Source organism: Anolis sagrei, chromosome 6, assembly GCF_037176765.1.
Source record: "Anolis sagrei isolate rAnoSag1 chromosome 6, rAnoSag1.mat, whole genome shotgun sequence".
In the NCBI taxonomy this organism is placed as follows: Eukaryota; Metazoa; Chordata; class Lepidosauria; order Squamata; family Dactyloidae; genus Anolis; species Anolis sagrei.
In genome coordinates this window covers 59053292-59065657 of record NC_090026.1, presented here as the reverse complement: position 1 = coordinate 59065657, position 12366 = coordinate 59053292, and the positions used below count along the sequence as shown (strand labels likewise).

Sequence of the window (12366 nt, the reverse complement as noted above, 5' to 3'; positions counted from 1 at the left end):
TCTGAACTAGATGAAAGAGCATTAGACTGGTAAATGATATTTGATGTAAAATAATGCCTCTTATAACAAAACAAAAAGACAAAAACAGTGTCAGTAGATGGGATTTAAATTAGCAGCCATTACAAAAAAAAGGGTCTTAGATAGATAGCTTAGAGGCTATCTAACCACACATAAGTAGATAGCTTGATAGAAATGGCACCCCAGTATATGGTTCCAGTTTAAGCAAAAACCAAATTGTCTGCAGGGTGTAATTAGAAAATTAATCAAATGCAAAACTGTATAGCCTGCTGAAAAATATTATAAGGGCAACCATGTTGCCCTTATAATATATATCCATGGGAAAGTGCAGAAAAGGTCAAGAGAGTGGAACAACTCCCATTGATGAAATTTTACTTTGGTTCTTTCATTGAAACCTTAGAAAATCCGCCACTTTCTACAAAGGAGCCCTTGAATCTATGTGCAGCGTCTTCTGTTCTACATGATCAAGTTCTATGTGATCCAAAAAAAAGAACAAAGAGTTTGGTGACACATGTTTTAGATATTGGTTCGTGTTAGTCTTTAAGATGCTGCTAGACTCAGCTGTTTTACTGTATCAGACTGACACTCTGTCTGAGTGTCTTATGCATGTAATTGTGAGTGAGGCTTCAGGAGATCTTTGTAAGTAATACAAATAGCTATAGCCATATAAGCCTTAAAATTTGACAGTGAAAATTGTAGTTAAATTAGAGCTGAACTTGGCCTACATTTAAACTGGACTGCCCTTTCCTTAAGAATATCTTTACCCTATATTGTTTCTTTCTTTCCCTCTCTCTTTCCCGCTCTCTCTTTCAAGATTGTTGGAAGAGAGCATGAGATGTTGGTTCCACATCAACATCTCACACACATTCTGATGGACGCACACACACATATAAACACTCTATCATTATCTCTCCTTCTTTTTAACATCTATCTCCAGTCTCTCTTCAGTACCCTCCCTTTTTCACTACACACACAGCACACAAAGAAGGAGAAAGAAGGAACACAAAGATCTGTCTGGATTCACACTTTGCAAAGACTCTTTTTTTTCCTTCATAGGTAGGGCCTGCCAGAATACATCCTGACCAGTATGCAGTCCACAGGTTTTTCATGGCTTAGATCAGGAGACATGTTTTGTGGTGCTTTGAAAATAATAATAATAATAATAATAATAATAACAACAACAACAACAACAACAACAACAACAACAACAACACTTTATTTATATTCCACCCTTCTCACCCCGAAGGGGACTCAGGGCGGATCACAGTACATGTACTTGGCAAACATTCAATGCCGCTTTTGTATAGACAATACACATACAGACAAACAACAGAAGGAGGTGGTTTGTTTCAATTCAGTGTCCAGCTTTTTTTGATGCCATGGAAGATTGGGCTGGAGTCCAGGAGGTGCTGTTGCTCTATCTTCTATGACGAAGAGCCATCAGGACTTCCTCCTTTTGGTCGCCCAGCCTTTTCTGATCTTCTTTCTTTATGGCGTCATAAAACACCTCCCCCACTTTTTAACGGTACCTAATTTCTCTAATTACAGCTAAAGCTGTTTTCAAATTGCTTAGGTAAAAAATGAGCTAGGGTGTCATTTGGCAGCTCATGCCAACCCGGGGTTCGAATTTGCAACCTTTTGGTTGATAGATCTTACAATTGCTGATGATTTACCAGCTATACTAAACCTCAATACCCAGCAATCCTATCCAACATAAACAATGATGAGGGGTGTTGGGAACTGTAGTTTTGCAATAGCTGGAGGGTTGTCTGGTTTCCACCCATGTCTGAAATGAACAGTTATACTGCATGTATAAGTCTAGAAATTTAGTTTAAAAAACCAGTTCCCCTAATATGGTAAGTACTTTACCTTAACCCTTGTTTTTTGTTTTTTTTTTAAAGGAACTATTTCTGAATAGAGTGGCAAAATGCAAGAGCTTCGTCTGTTCCAGGAGAATCTAGTTTTTTCTCCAGTGCCTGGGTGGGAAAATAGCATGAGAATAGTGAGGGATGGCTGGCTCCTATGCACTGCTGGTGCTGGCCCAATTTCTAGACTTATATATGAGTATATACAGTATGTCTGTTCATTTTAGACATGGGTGGAAACTGCAGCCCGCAGATATTGCAAAACTACCATTACCAACACCCTTGACTTGATATGATCATATGGTCATATCAACATTCATAATTTTGTCCTTCAAAACTGTTCCCATGTTATATAGTGTTTGTGTGTGTGTGTGTGTGTGTGTGTGTGTGTGTGTATACACACACACAGTATTGCTATTTCATTTATTGAACTTATTCCTTTTCTAGTTACCAAAGAACAGAACTTTCCAGCTTTTTTTACATTATTCCCTCGTCAGCTGCTTGCGACTTTTCTCAACTACCTATCAGTCCTTTAAAGACAAACCTGAATAACTTAGAAAATGCATATTTAAAGCCACATAACATTTGTAATGCTGATGTAACTTCTTGGATCCCTAAAAGATAAAGGCATCATAACAGAACCTTATTTTATAGCATAAGTGTATTTAACTGAAGATGATTTTAACCTTTTTCCTTTGTGTGTTTGCATCTGTTTTACACAGAGTCAGTACAAATTTGTCTGTGAAGCTATTCTTCATGTTTATAAAGAAGGAATTGTTCATCCACTGGATTCCAGCTAGCGTAACTGTGAAAAAACTAGTTCATCTATCTGAAAACACATCAATAAAACCCAAGTGGTTTATGGTTATAAATTACACTGGAGCTCACCAAAGCTGTTGGGAACAGAAAGCAAGCTTATACTCGCACTTTAATTGTGTAGAAAATGATTGAACTCTGTAGCTTATATAGGCAAGTTTGCAAAGAAATGGGACATGGAATGTACAACCTTGAAAACAAGGAAATCTTAATATACCCACTATATACATCTTTTATTGCCTTAAAACATTTTTCATTAGAAGGATCTGTACATCTGGTGCATACCATTGCAAACAGGAAAAGATCAACAGCAATACCACTGGAAAACAACAGTTGCTGAAAAGCCATGCCTTTATTCTGTGGAGAGCTGAGTATCTCACCATAGCTGACTAAAAACTGGACTGAATCGTCCAATACAAAGTAGTACTGGCAATATTTGCTAGCTTCTCAAACATTTTCAGAGTTGGAAAATGCCTGACATGATTTTTATAAACCTGTTTGCATCACTATTAAATGTTCGTAAATGGAGCACAGATTGCATAACCCACAAAAATGTATGGTTTATATCAGAAATAATGCAGTCTTGTGTCTTTGTATGTGCTCTCTGTTATTCTTTTTCTTCAGGTTTGTTGTTCAAAGTAGGAAATAATGTTATTTTTCAGTTCAGTTTGTGTAATATACTTTTCTAATTGTTTATACTGGAGATGGTACCTGATTTTTGCACCTGGCTGCTGAAGTTTCTTTACTGTGTTTAACCTTATGTTGGAGATCTTTACTGCTGAAATGAATAACCTATTGCTGCTAAATGTAAAAGGGTATAAATGTTCAGTTATTTAAACATTTTTTTTCGATCAAGAGTATCTACCTAACTTTGGTCCAATCTTGCAGCATCATTGCTAATGCAAAGCTTGTGTCATATGTTGGGTGAGATCTCAAAGGTACATCTTATATTGTTATCGCATTCTCACTATCAGCCATAGCTCCTTCCATTTGAAAATATCCTTGAGTGTTCGCCTGCAGATAGTTATACTAGAAAGAATGGAAAGACCGCTCCCACAACAGCAAGAGTACTGGCCAGTGGGAGTTGCAGGGAATCGTCATTGAGAGATCTGTGGAAAGTGGCTGCTGAGCAAGAAAGGAGCTAAGGGTTGGATCTAAACCTGTGAATGGAAAGTTTAGGGGATCTTTCTGCCTTCCCTACACAGCTTCCCCCATTCTTTTGGATGCTTTTTGCATCTGTTTTTGCATGGATTTAGTAAGGCTGCCATGGAAAGGCTAAAGTGGACAATTATGCCTCAGTGGCTCAGTTGTAGTCATGTAAATTTTGATCCAGCCTATTTGATTTTGTTCTTCCAGAAGAATTGTGGTTTGGATTGCGCAAAACATGTTTACTCAGAAGAAGTGCTACCACTATCTTCTTGGGAACGTCTGCCTAGTAAATGCATTAAGCCTTAATTCCTATATAAATCATTATACTTGCAGATTTGGGATATTACCTCTGTGTATGCAAACACTTGTATAGTTGCAACATGAAAGTCAATGAGTGTCGCTGCTGTAGAAGTAGCAAGTATACTAGGAAGGTAAAATCTCAGCTGACCATTTTATTGGTGTGGGTGAGAAGTGGAAAAAATATGAGTCAATGTAATGCAAGAATTAAGTTTATAATTATATTTTGGTTATTTTCTTTAAGGTGTGTTGGTCTCAGTTTCATTTCAAAGGAGAGAATGTAAATACGCAACCACTGTATGATGTTTAAGATTCTTTCCTCGTGAATTATGCTGTATTAAACATAAAGAAAATGTTCCATAGTTATGTTTGTGTTATACAAAAATGTTTTTGAAGAAAACTGCTTAGAAAATTGAGAAATATTTCATTGGATCAGACTTGGTGAGACATGGAGTGGGATCATTAAACTAAGCCATTGATTAATGTTGATTTCAATAGCTATGAATATGGCTAAGTCTGAAAACAGACAATTGTGTCTGAGTGTTAAGCTGTATTTTTAACTCCAAGTGTATTATACTGGGCAGAGGGCAGTAATGCCTTAAGGGGCTCTTTTCTATTCCATTTTCCTATCTGAAATCAACAGTGGCTTGAAAATGAAGAGTATCTACCTAAATTTCATAAATTGTGAAATTTGTTGCTCTGAAACCTCATGATTGCATGTTTGTGTGAGTGTTACTTTGCGTGGTTGATACATTTACAGATTGCCAGGTCTGAGCATGAAATTAAAAGGGTGACCAGTGGCGATTACAATTACAATGTTCTCCTTTATTATAGTGAGGTTTTATTTAGGCATTGATTTACTGAACCACTGTGATCTGGTTAGTAAGGTATGACACACACATTTGAACATTGGGTTCTTCAAATCTCTTTTCTGACTGGTCATTTTTGCCTTGTGTATTAGTGTCATAATAGCAAGTTACAATGCCGTATTGTTATAGATATCAGAAGTACTAATGTCTGCCATATTGAGTGAAAAATACTCCTCTGCATCGAGTTAGAAACTGCTAGGCAAAGTATTTCATTTACAAGAAAAAGTGAGAAAAGTTGTGGGAATACTAGGATTACCCATGGTACAGGCCAACATCTGAATTGGCAATAGGTGTATCTGCTTTATGAGCAGTTAAATTTATATGTAGAAATTGTATCTCAATATTTTATTCAAGACCACGGTGTATTTCAAAACAAGAAACAAATGCAAGAGCATTCCTTATACCTTTTTACATTTTTCGGTTGAACCTAGTTGGGCCTGCTTCATTGTCTTGCCTCACCATCAGGGGCAGCTGAAGCATTAGGCAAATTACGCGTTTGTGTAGAGCGTCAATTCCCTAAGGGTGCTCTTGAGGCGCTCCTCCACCAGCCGGGCACCGGAGTCGCCATAGGACCTGAGGAAAGAGGCAGGAGGACAGGCGAGGATCCCTTCTTCCTCTATCGCGCCTCCCTGGCCTTGCCCACTGGCCCTTTCTCCTCTCTGCCTTCAGGCTGCATCCCCACTGTACACTCAATGCAGTTTGACACCGCTTGGACTGCTAGGGCTGTATGCTGAGGGATTGGGCAGTTTGGCACCAGTTCTCTTGGGCAGAGAAGGGGAGAGATGTTCCACCATTCCATTTCCACACAGCCCTATTTCCCAGAATATCAAGGCAGAAAATCCCACATTAGCTGAGTGTGGACTCAGATAACCCAGTTGAAAGCGGATAATATATGGGATTTTCTGCCTTGATATTCAGGGATATAGGGCTGTCTGGAAGGGCCCCCAGCCATGACAGTTCAAGTATCTAAGGCCCCTTCTACACAGCTGAATAAAATCCCACATTTTCTTCTTTGAACTGGATTATATGGCAGTGTGGACTTAGATAACCCAAGGTCCTTTCACACAGCTCTATATCCCAGAATATCAAGGTAGGAAATCCCACATTATCTAAGTATGGACTCAGGGCCCTTCCACACAGCCCTATATCCCTGAATATCAAGGCAGAAAATTCCTCATTATCTGATTTGAACTGGGTTATCTGAGTCCACACTCAGATAATGTGGGATTTTCTGCCTTGATATTCTGGGATATAGGGCTGTGAAAGAGCCCTCAGATAACCCAGTTCAAATCAGATAATATTTTGGGATTTTCTGCCTTGATATTCTGGGTTACATGGCTGTGTAGAAGGCCCCTTCTATGCTGCCAGATAATCCAGGTTTATCAAAGCAGAAAATCCACACTATCTGATTTGAACTGGATTATCTTTGTCCCATTCCCACAGCTGAATAAAATCCCACATTTTCTGCTTTGAACTGAATTATGTGACAGTGTGGACTCAGATATCCCAGTTCAGAGCAGATATTATGGGATCAGATTCTGGGATACAAGGCAGTGTAGATCTAGCCAAAGGCAAACTCTCTCTGAACAGATTTTGCCAAGAGAACCCCGTGATAGGTTTTCTAATGTGCGGAGCCAGCACAGTGTAGTGGGTTTGATTATGAATCGCTGTTATGCTGTGGAAACCTACTGAGGCCCCTTCCACAGTGCCCTTTATTCCAGGATCTGATCCCAGATTATCTCATCTAAAATGGATTATATGACTCCACACTGCCAGGTGATCTGGGATAAGAATAATTGGGGATCAGATCCTAGGGTATAGGGCAGTGTGGAAGGGGCCTGTGTGACCTTGGGCAAGTCACACTCTCTCAGCCTCAGAGGACGGACATGGCAAACTTCCTCTGAACAAATCTTGCCAAGAAATCCCAGTCATAGATTAGCAACAGGACTGTCAAATGTAGGAACAGACTCAAAGGTGCACAACATTTTAAAACTCTTTTAATGTGAGGTGCACATATAACAGATTGGACCAAATGGGCTAAAACATGAACCTCCTATACACATCGGGGTCAATCTTGAGGTGAGATAGGGGGGTGGAAGAAGGAGGCTATAAATAAAGATAATGGTGGCAAATGACCACTAGAAACCCCAGGTAAGGATGCTTGTGCTCATTTTGCAGTGAATCTGGCCAATTTGAATCTGATTTGAATGCAATATTCCTGCTTCTTGGCAGGGGGTTGGACTGGATGGCCCATGAGGTCTCTTCCAACTCTTTGATTCTATGATTCTATGAATTGAACAGGATTCGCTGTTGCACAAAAATGTTCTTGAATGCAAAAATGCACTTGGAATCAGTGCTTCGACATGCAAATCCACCTTCCTGACTGTTGCAGTAGTTTTGTAATCAATGTGATCAGGTCATACAGAGTCCAGACAACACACTGTGCTATGTACATCTTGGGGGAAATACATTTGGAGTTGTTACTATGTGCTGTCAAGTCAGCTTTGCTTCATAGCAGCCCTGTTAATTAGATGCCCTTTTACTAGCAGCCCTGCTCAGATATTGCAAACTCAGGGGCATGGCTTCCTTGACTGTGCCAATCTTCCTGTGATGAGCTCTTCCTCTTTTCTATTGCCTTTACTGTATACTACTATAGGTACTTAAAGTTGGCGATGTTGGGTAAGTTTGCTGTAGATGCCGCATCAGTGGGTTTCAGTATGCTCTCTAACTGTAGGGTAAACTACAATTCCCACTATAGTGAGTCGGTCCCCTCAAACCCCTCCAGTAGGTTGAGTTAGTCATGGGTATTCTGTGTGCCAAGTTCAGACCACGTCCATCATTGGTGGAAGTCACAGTTTCTCTGGTTGTGGGTGAACTACAACTCCCAGAAAGGTCAGTCCCCCGCCCCCAAACTCCTCAAGTAATCAAATTTCAACATATCAGGTATGTGTGCCTAGTATGGTCCTGATCCATCAGGGTTAGGGTTCACAGAGCTACAACTCCCCCAAATCAAGGTGCATTTTCCCTAAAGACCTCCAGTATTTTTTTGCTGGTCATGGGGGCTCTGTGTGCCATGTTTGGTCCAATTCTATCTTTGGTGGAGTTCAGAGTGCTATTATTAACAAGCCGAAGTCAGAAAAATCTTTTGAAGAGACAGCATGACCAGGAAACCTTTGTGTAGTACTTATAGACCAAAAGTAACAACAAAAACTTAAAATGGTTGCTAAGTTTAATAATAATAATAATAATAATCATCATCATCATCATCATCTTTATTTATACCCCGCCACCATCTCCCCAAGGGGACTAGGGGAGACTTACATGAGGCCAAGCCCAACAATACAGCAATGCAAATAAACAACATACAAATCTCCCCTATTTGGGCAAAGTCATGGAACGTGTGGTGGCAACACAACTCCAGGAATTTCTGGTAGACACTGATTATCTAGATCCGGCACAGTCTGGCTTCATGGAACGGAAACAGCCTTGGTCGCCTTGGTAGATGATCTTCGCCGGGAGCTGGACAGGGGGAGTGTGTCCCTGTTAGTTCTGCTGGACCTCTCAGCAGCCTTCGATACCGTCGATCACGGTATCCTTCTGGGACGCCTCAGAGATATGGGACTTGGGGGTTCTGCCTTGCAGTGGCTCCAGTCCTTTCTTGAGGGACGGTCCCAGAAGGTGTTACTGGGTGACACTTGTTCGGCCCCACAGCCGTTGTCATGTGGAGTCCCACAGGGTTCAATTCTGTCCCCAATGTTGTTTAACATCTACATGAAGCTGCTGGGGGAGATCATTCGGAGTTTCGGACTGAGGTGTTATCTCTACGCAGATGATGTCCAGATATGTCACTCCTTTCCACCTGTCACCAAGGAGGCTGTCCAGACCTTGAATCGATGTTTAGCTGCTGTGTCCGACTGGGTGAGGGCTAGCAAATTGAAATTGAATCCACACAATACAGAGGTCCTACTGGTCAGTCGTAAGGCCGAACAGGGAATAGGGTTACAGCCTATGTTAACGGGGTTGCACTCCCCCTGAAGACTCAGGTTCGCAGCTTGGGAGTGATCTTGGATTCATCGCTGAGCCTGGAACCCCAGGTCTCAGCGGTGGCCAGGAGAGCTTTTGCACAATTAAAACTTGTGCACCAGTTGTGCCCGTTTCTTGGGAAGTCTGATCTGGCCACAGTGGTCCACGCTCTTGTTACATCCCGAATAGACTACTGCAACGCACTCTACGTGGGGTTGCCCTTGAAGACAGTTCGGAAACTTCAACTGGTCCAGCGAGCGGCAGCCAGACTGCTCACCGGGGCGACATACAGAGAGCACACCACCCCTCTGCTGTGTCAGCTCCACTGGCTGCCGGTTCAGTTCCGAGCCCAATTCAAGGTGCTGGTTTTAACCTACAAAACCCTGTACAGTTCCGGTCCAGCGTATCTGTCCGAACGTATCTCCCTCTACGTCCCACCACGGAATTTAAGATCATCTGAGGGGGCCCTGCTCTCGACTCCACCGCTTTCCCAAGCGAGGCTGGTGGGGACGAGGAGCAGGGCCTTCTCAGTGGTGGCCCCTCACCTGTGGAACCTGCTCCCAGTGGAGATCAGGGCGTCGACATCACTCCTGTCCTTCAGGAGGAAGGTAAAGACATGGTTGTGGGACCAGGCCTTCGGGCAATCTGCTAACTAGGTAAGGACAACCAGAAAAATAAAACCGGCAGGACTGATAAATGTGGAAGGAAACTCTGAACTAAGAGATAGCGAACATTGACCGGCAATAAGGAGTAATTGGTTTATATTGGTTTGTATGAAATTTTTATTAGTTTTATTGTTTTTAGTGAGTATAGATGTAATGTATTGCTGCTGATTGTTAATTTGCGTTATTTTGTTTTATTGCTGCTGTATGTTACGGGCATCCAATTGTGCCTTGGTTGTGTAAGCTGCCCTGAGTCCCCTTCGGGGTGAGAAGGGCGGGGTAAAAGTAAACCAAATAAATAAATAAATAAAACGACAATAAAATATAAAAATAAAAAGATAAAATACTAAAAAAAAATATAAATAAGCACATCGAGCAATGTAAAATCACAATAATTTAAACACAGAAAATAAATCATAGTGGGCAGGGTTTAAAACACTGGGTGAGGAAGCAATGTATTGTATCTGGACAGAGGATCAGAGGGACGAAAGTAGGGTTTAATTCCACTAGTAGGTAGAAAGTAAAGTGCTTCCGAGGGCATTTTTGCAAGGTTAGGTCGCAGGGGTTATAGTTCAGTTCATCATTCCTTGAAGGCATACTGGAACAGCCAAGTTTTCAAGCTCTTCCTAAAGACTGCCAGGGTGGGGACTTGTCTAATTTTTTTTGGGGGGGGGGGAGTTCCAGAGCTGAGGTGCCACCACAGAGAAGGCCTTCTCCCTCTTCCCCACAAGTCGTACTTGTGGGGGGCCTCTCCGGAAGACCAAAGGGATCGTGTAGGTTCATAGAAGGAAAAGCAGTCACGAAGGTAAGCGAGTCCCAAACCATTCAGGGCTTTGTAGGTAAGTACCTGCACCTCGAATTGGGACCGGAAAATAAATGGCAGCAAATGGAGCTCCTTAAACAGGGGGGTAGACCACTCCCTGCAATTCGCACCAGTTAGTAGTCTGGCTGCCACTCGTTGGACCAGTTGGAATTTCCGGACCATCTTCAAGGGCAGCCCCACGTAGAGTGCATTGCATTAGTCCAATCTAGAGGTAATTAAGGCGTGGACCACCTTGGCCAAATCCAACTTCACGAGGTACAGTTGCAGCTGGCACATGAGCTTCAATTGTGCAGACCCTCCCAGCCACTGCTGACACCTGTGCCTCAAGCGTTAGCACTGAGTCTAGGAGGACCCCCAAGCTGCAGACCTGTGACTTCAGGGGGAATGCAACCCCAACAAGCACAGTTTGCCACCCTATACCTCAATCTGGCCTGTGGTTGACCTGGAGGACCTCTGTCTTGTCAGGATTGATCCTCAACTTATTCGTCTTCATCCAGACCATTTTAGATATTTGCATTCTTAAAAAAGTTAATTTGTGTTAATTCTATGTAATGTAACTATATGAACATAATGTTGTAAGTAAACTTCTAGTTTGTAAGATAACTCTTTTATTCACCTCTACCTTCTACCTTTTATTTTTCAGCGATTGGTTCGGGGGGGGGGGGGGGGGGCAAAATACTGTTTTTTTGCACTTGAAAATTACCTGGGGCTGACCCTTCTCACCATACTGTTTATGACATGTTTAAAACTGATCAGATGTTTAAAAATGATTCCTCTTTTTAAGTATTTGGAATCAGAATTAGCTTCTGCAGCTTTTCCATGTAATTGTTAGTATATATTTTCAGGAAATCTACTTTCCTAGGTTTTTATGAACTACATCTCTGTGGCACTCTGTTGTACTAAAAAAAATAAAAGGTTTGCATCAAAGTACTAAAACACAATTCTGTCTTATGTGTAAATTATGCAATCAAATAAATGCCTCTGATGATTTGCATAATTATTCCCTGTATTGAAGGTTCTGATCTTGAGTTACTGAAAACCAGCTCATTGGAAGTATTGTTTAGCAGTCCCCTAGCTTCTGACATTTTTCTCAGGCACTCAATAGGCACATTAAGATTATAACTATAAGGATGAGCAACTAATGAAACTCCTGGTGCTATTAGACTATGATTCCCATGATTCTCAACATTGGCCATATCTATCTTTAAAATTGCATCCTTCACCCTAAGGTGACCCTCTCAGAGTTTTCTTGTTAAAATTCATTCTAAGCAATTGCCCTGTGATTTCCTCTGAAGCTGAGAGAGTGTGACTTGCTTAAAGTCAGCCAGTGAGTTCAGCGCCACAGTACGAGGTTCAAGCCACTTTGCCATGTTTTCTGAATTCTGAATTCCTTCTTTCAGTTTCCTAGCTAACTTCCTTTCTTCCATTTCTCTCTCTATCCTTCTTTCCCCCTCATTTTCCTACCATGTTTTTCTTTCCTTCTTTCTCTTTCCCCACCTCCTGCACCCCTCCTTTCCTCTTTTTCCTTCCTTTCTTCCCTCCTCTCTCCTTCCTTCCTTCCTTCCTTCCTTCCTTCCTTCCTTCCTTCCTTCCATCCATCCATCCTCCCTCCCTCCCTCCCTCCCTCCCTTCCTCCCTTCCTTTTCTTCCACACAAACAGCAGTGACAAGAGTGGTGGGTGCAAACGGAGGTGATGTGTGAAGGGGATGGGTACAAATGACTGGTGAGTCTATAGTTTACAGTGAGGGATGGGGAAGTAATCTTGGTGGGCTGGATACAGGCCACGAGCCATAACTTGAGGACCTTTGGTCTAGGATATTCATTTGAGAATGCTTTGTACGTAT

At 41.8% G+C, this 12366-nt stretch overlaps 1 protein-coding gene across 5 annotated transcripts in view; it reads left to right on the top strand.

The window, feature by feature from the left end:
- Positions 1–11190, top strand: part of PTPN3 (protein tyrosine phosphatase non-receptor type 3) — a 147575-nt gene extending 136385 nt beyond the window's left edge. For all 5 annotated transcript variants that reach the window (XM_060781441.2, XM_060781442.2, XM_060781443.2 and 2 more), the window contains one exon: positions 2606–11190. In XM_060781441.2, coding sequence (XP_060637424.2) covers positions 2606–2683 — 78 coding nt within the window. In that variant the 3' untranslated portion in view covers positions 2684–11190. The remainder of the gene's footprint in view (positions 1–2605) is intronic.
- Positions 11191–12366: the final 1176 nt, after the last annotated feature.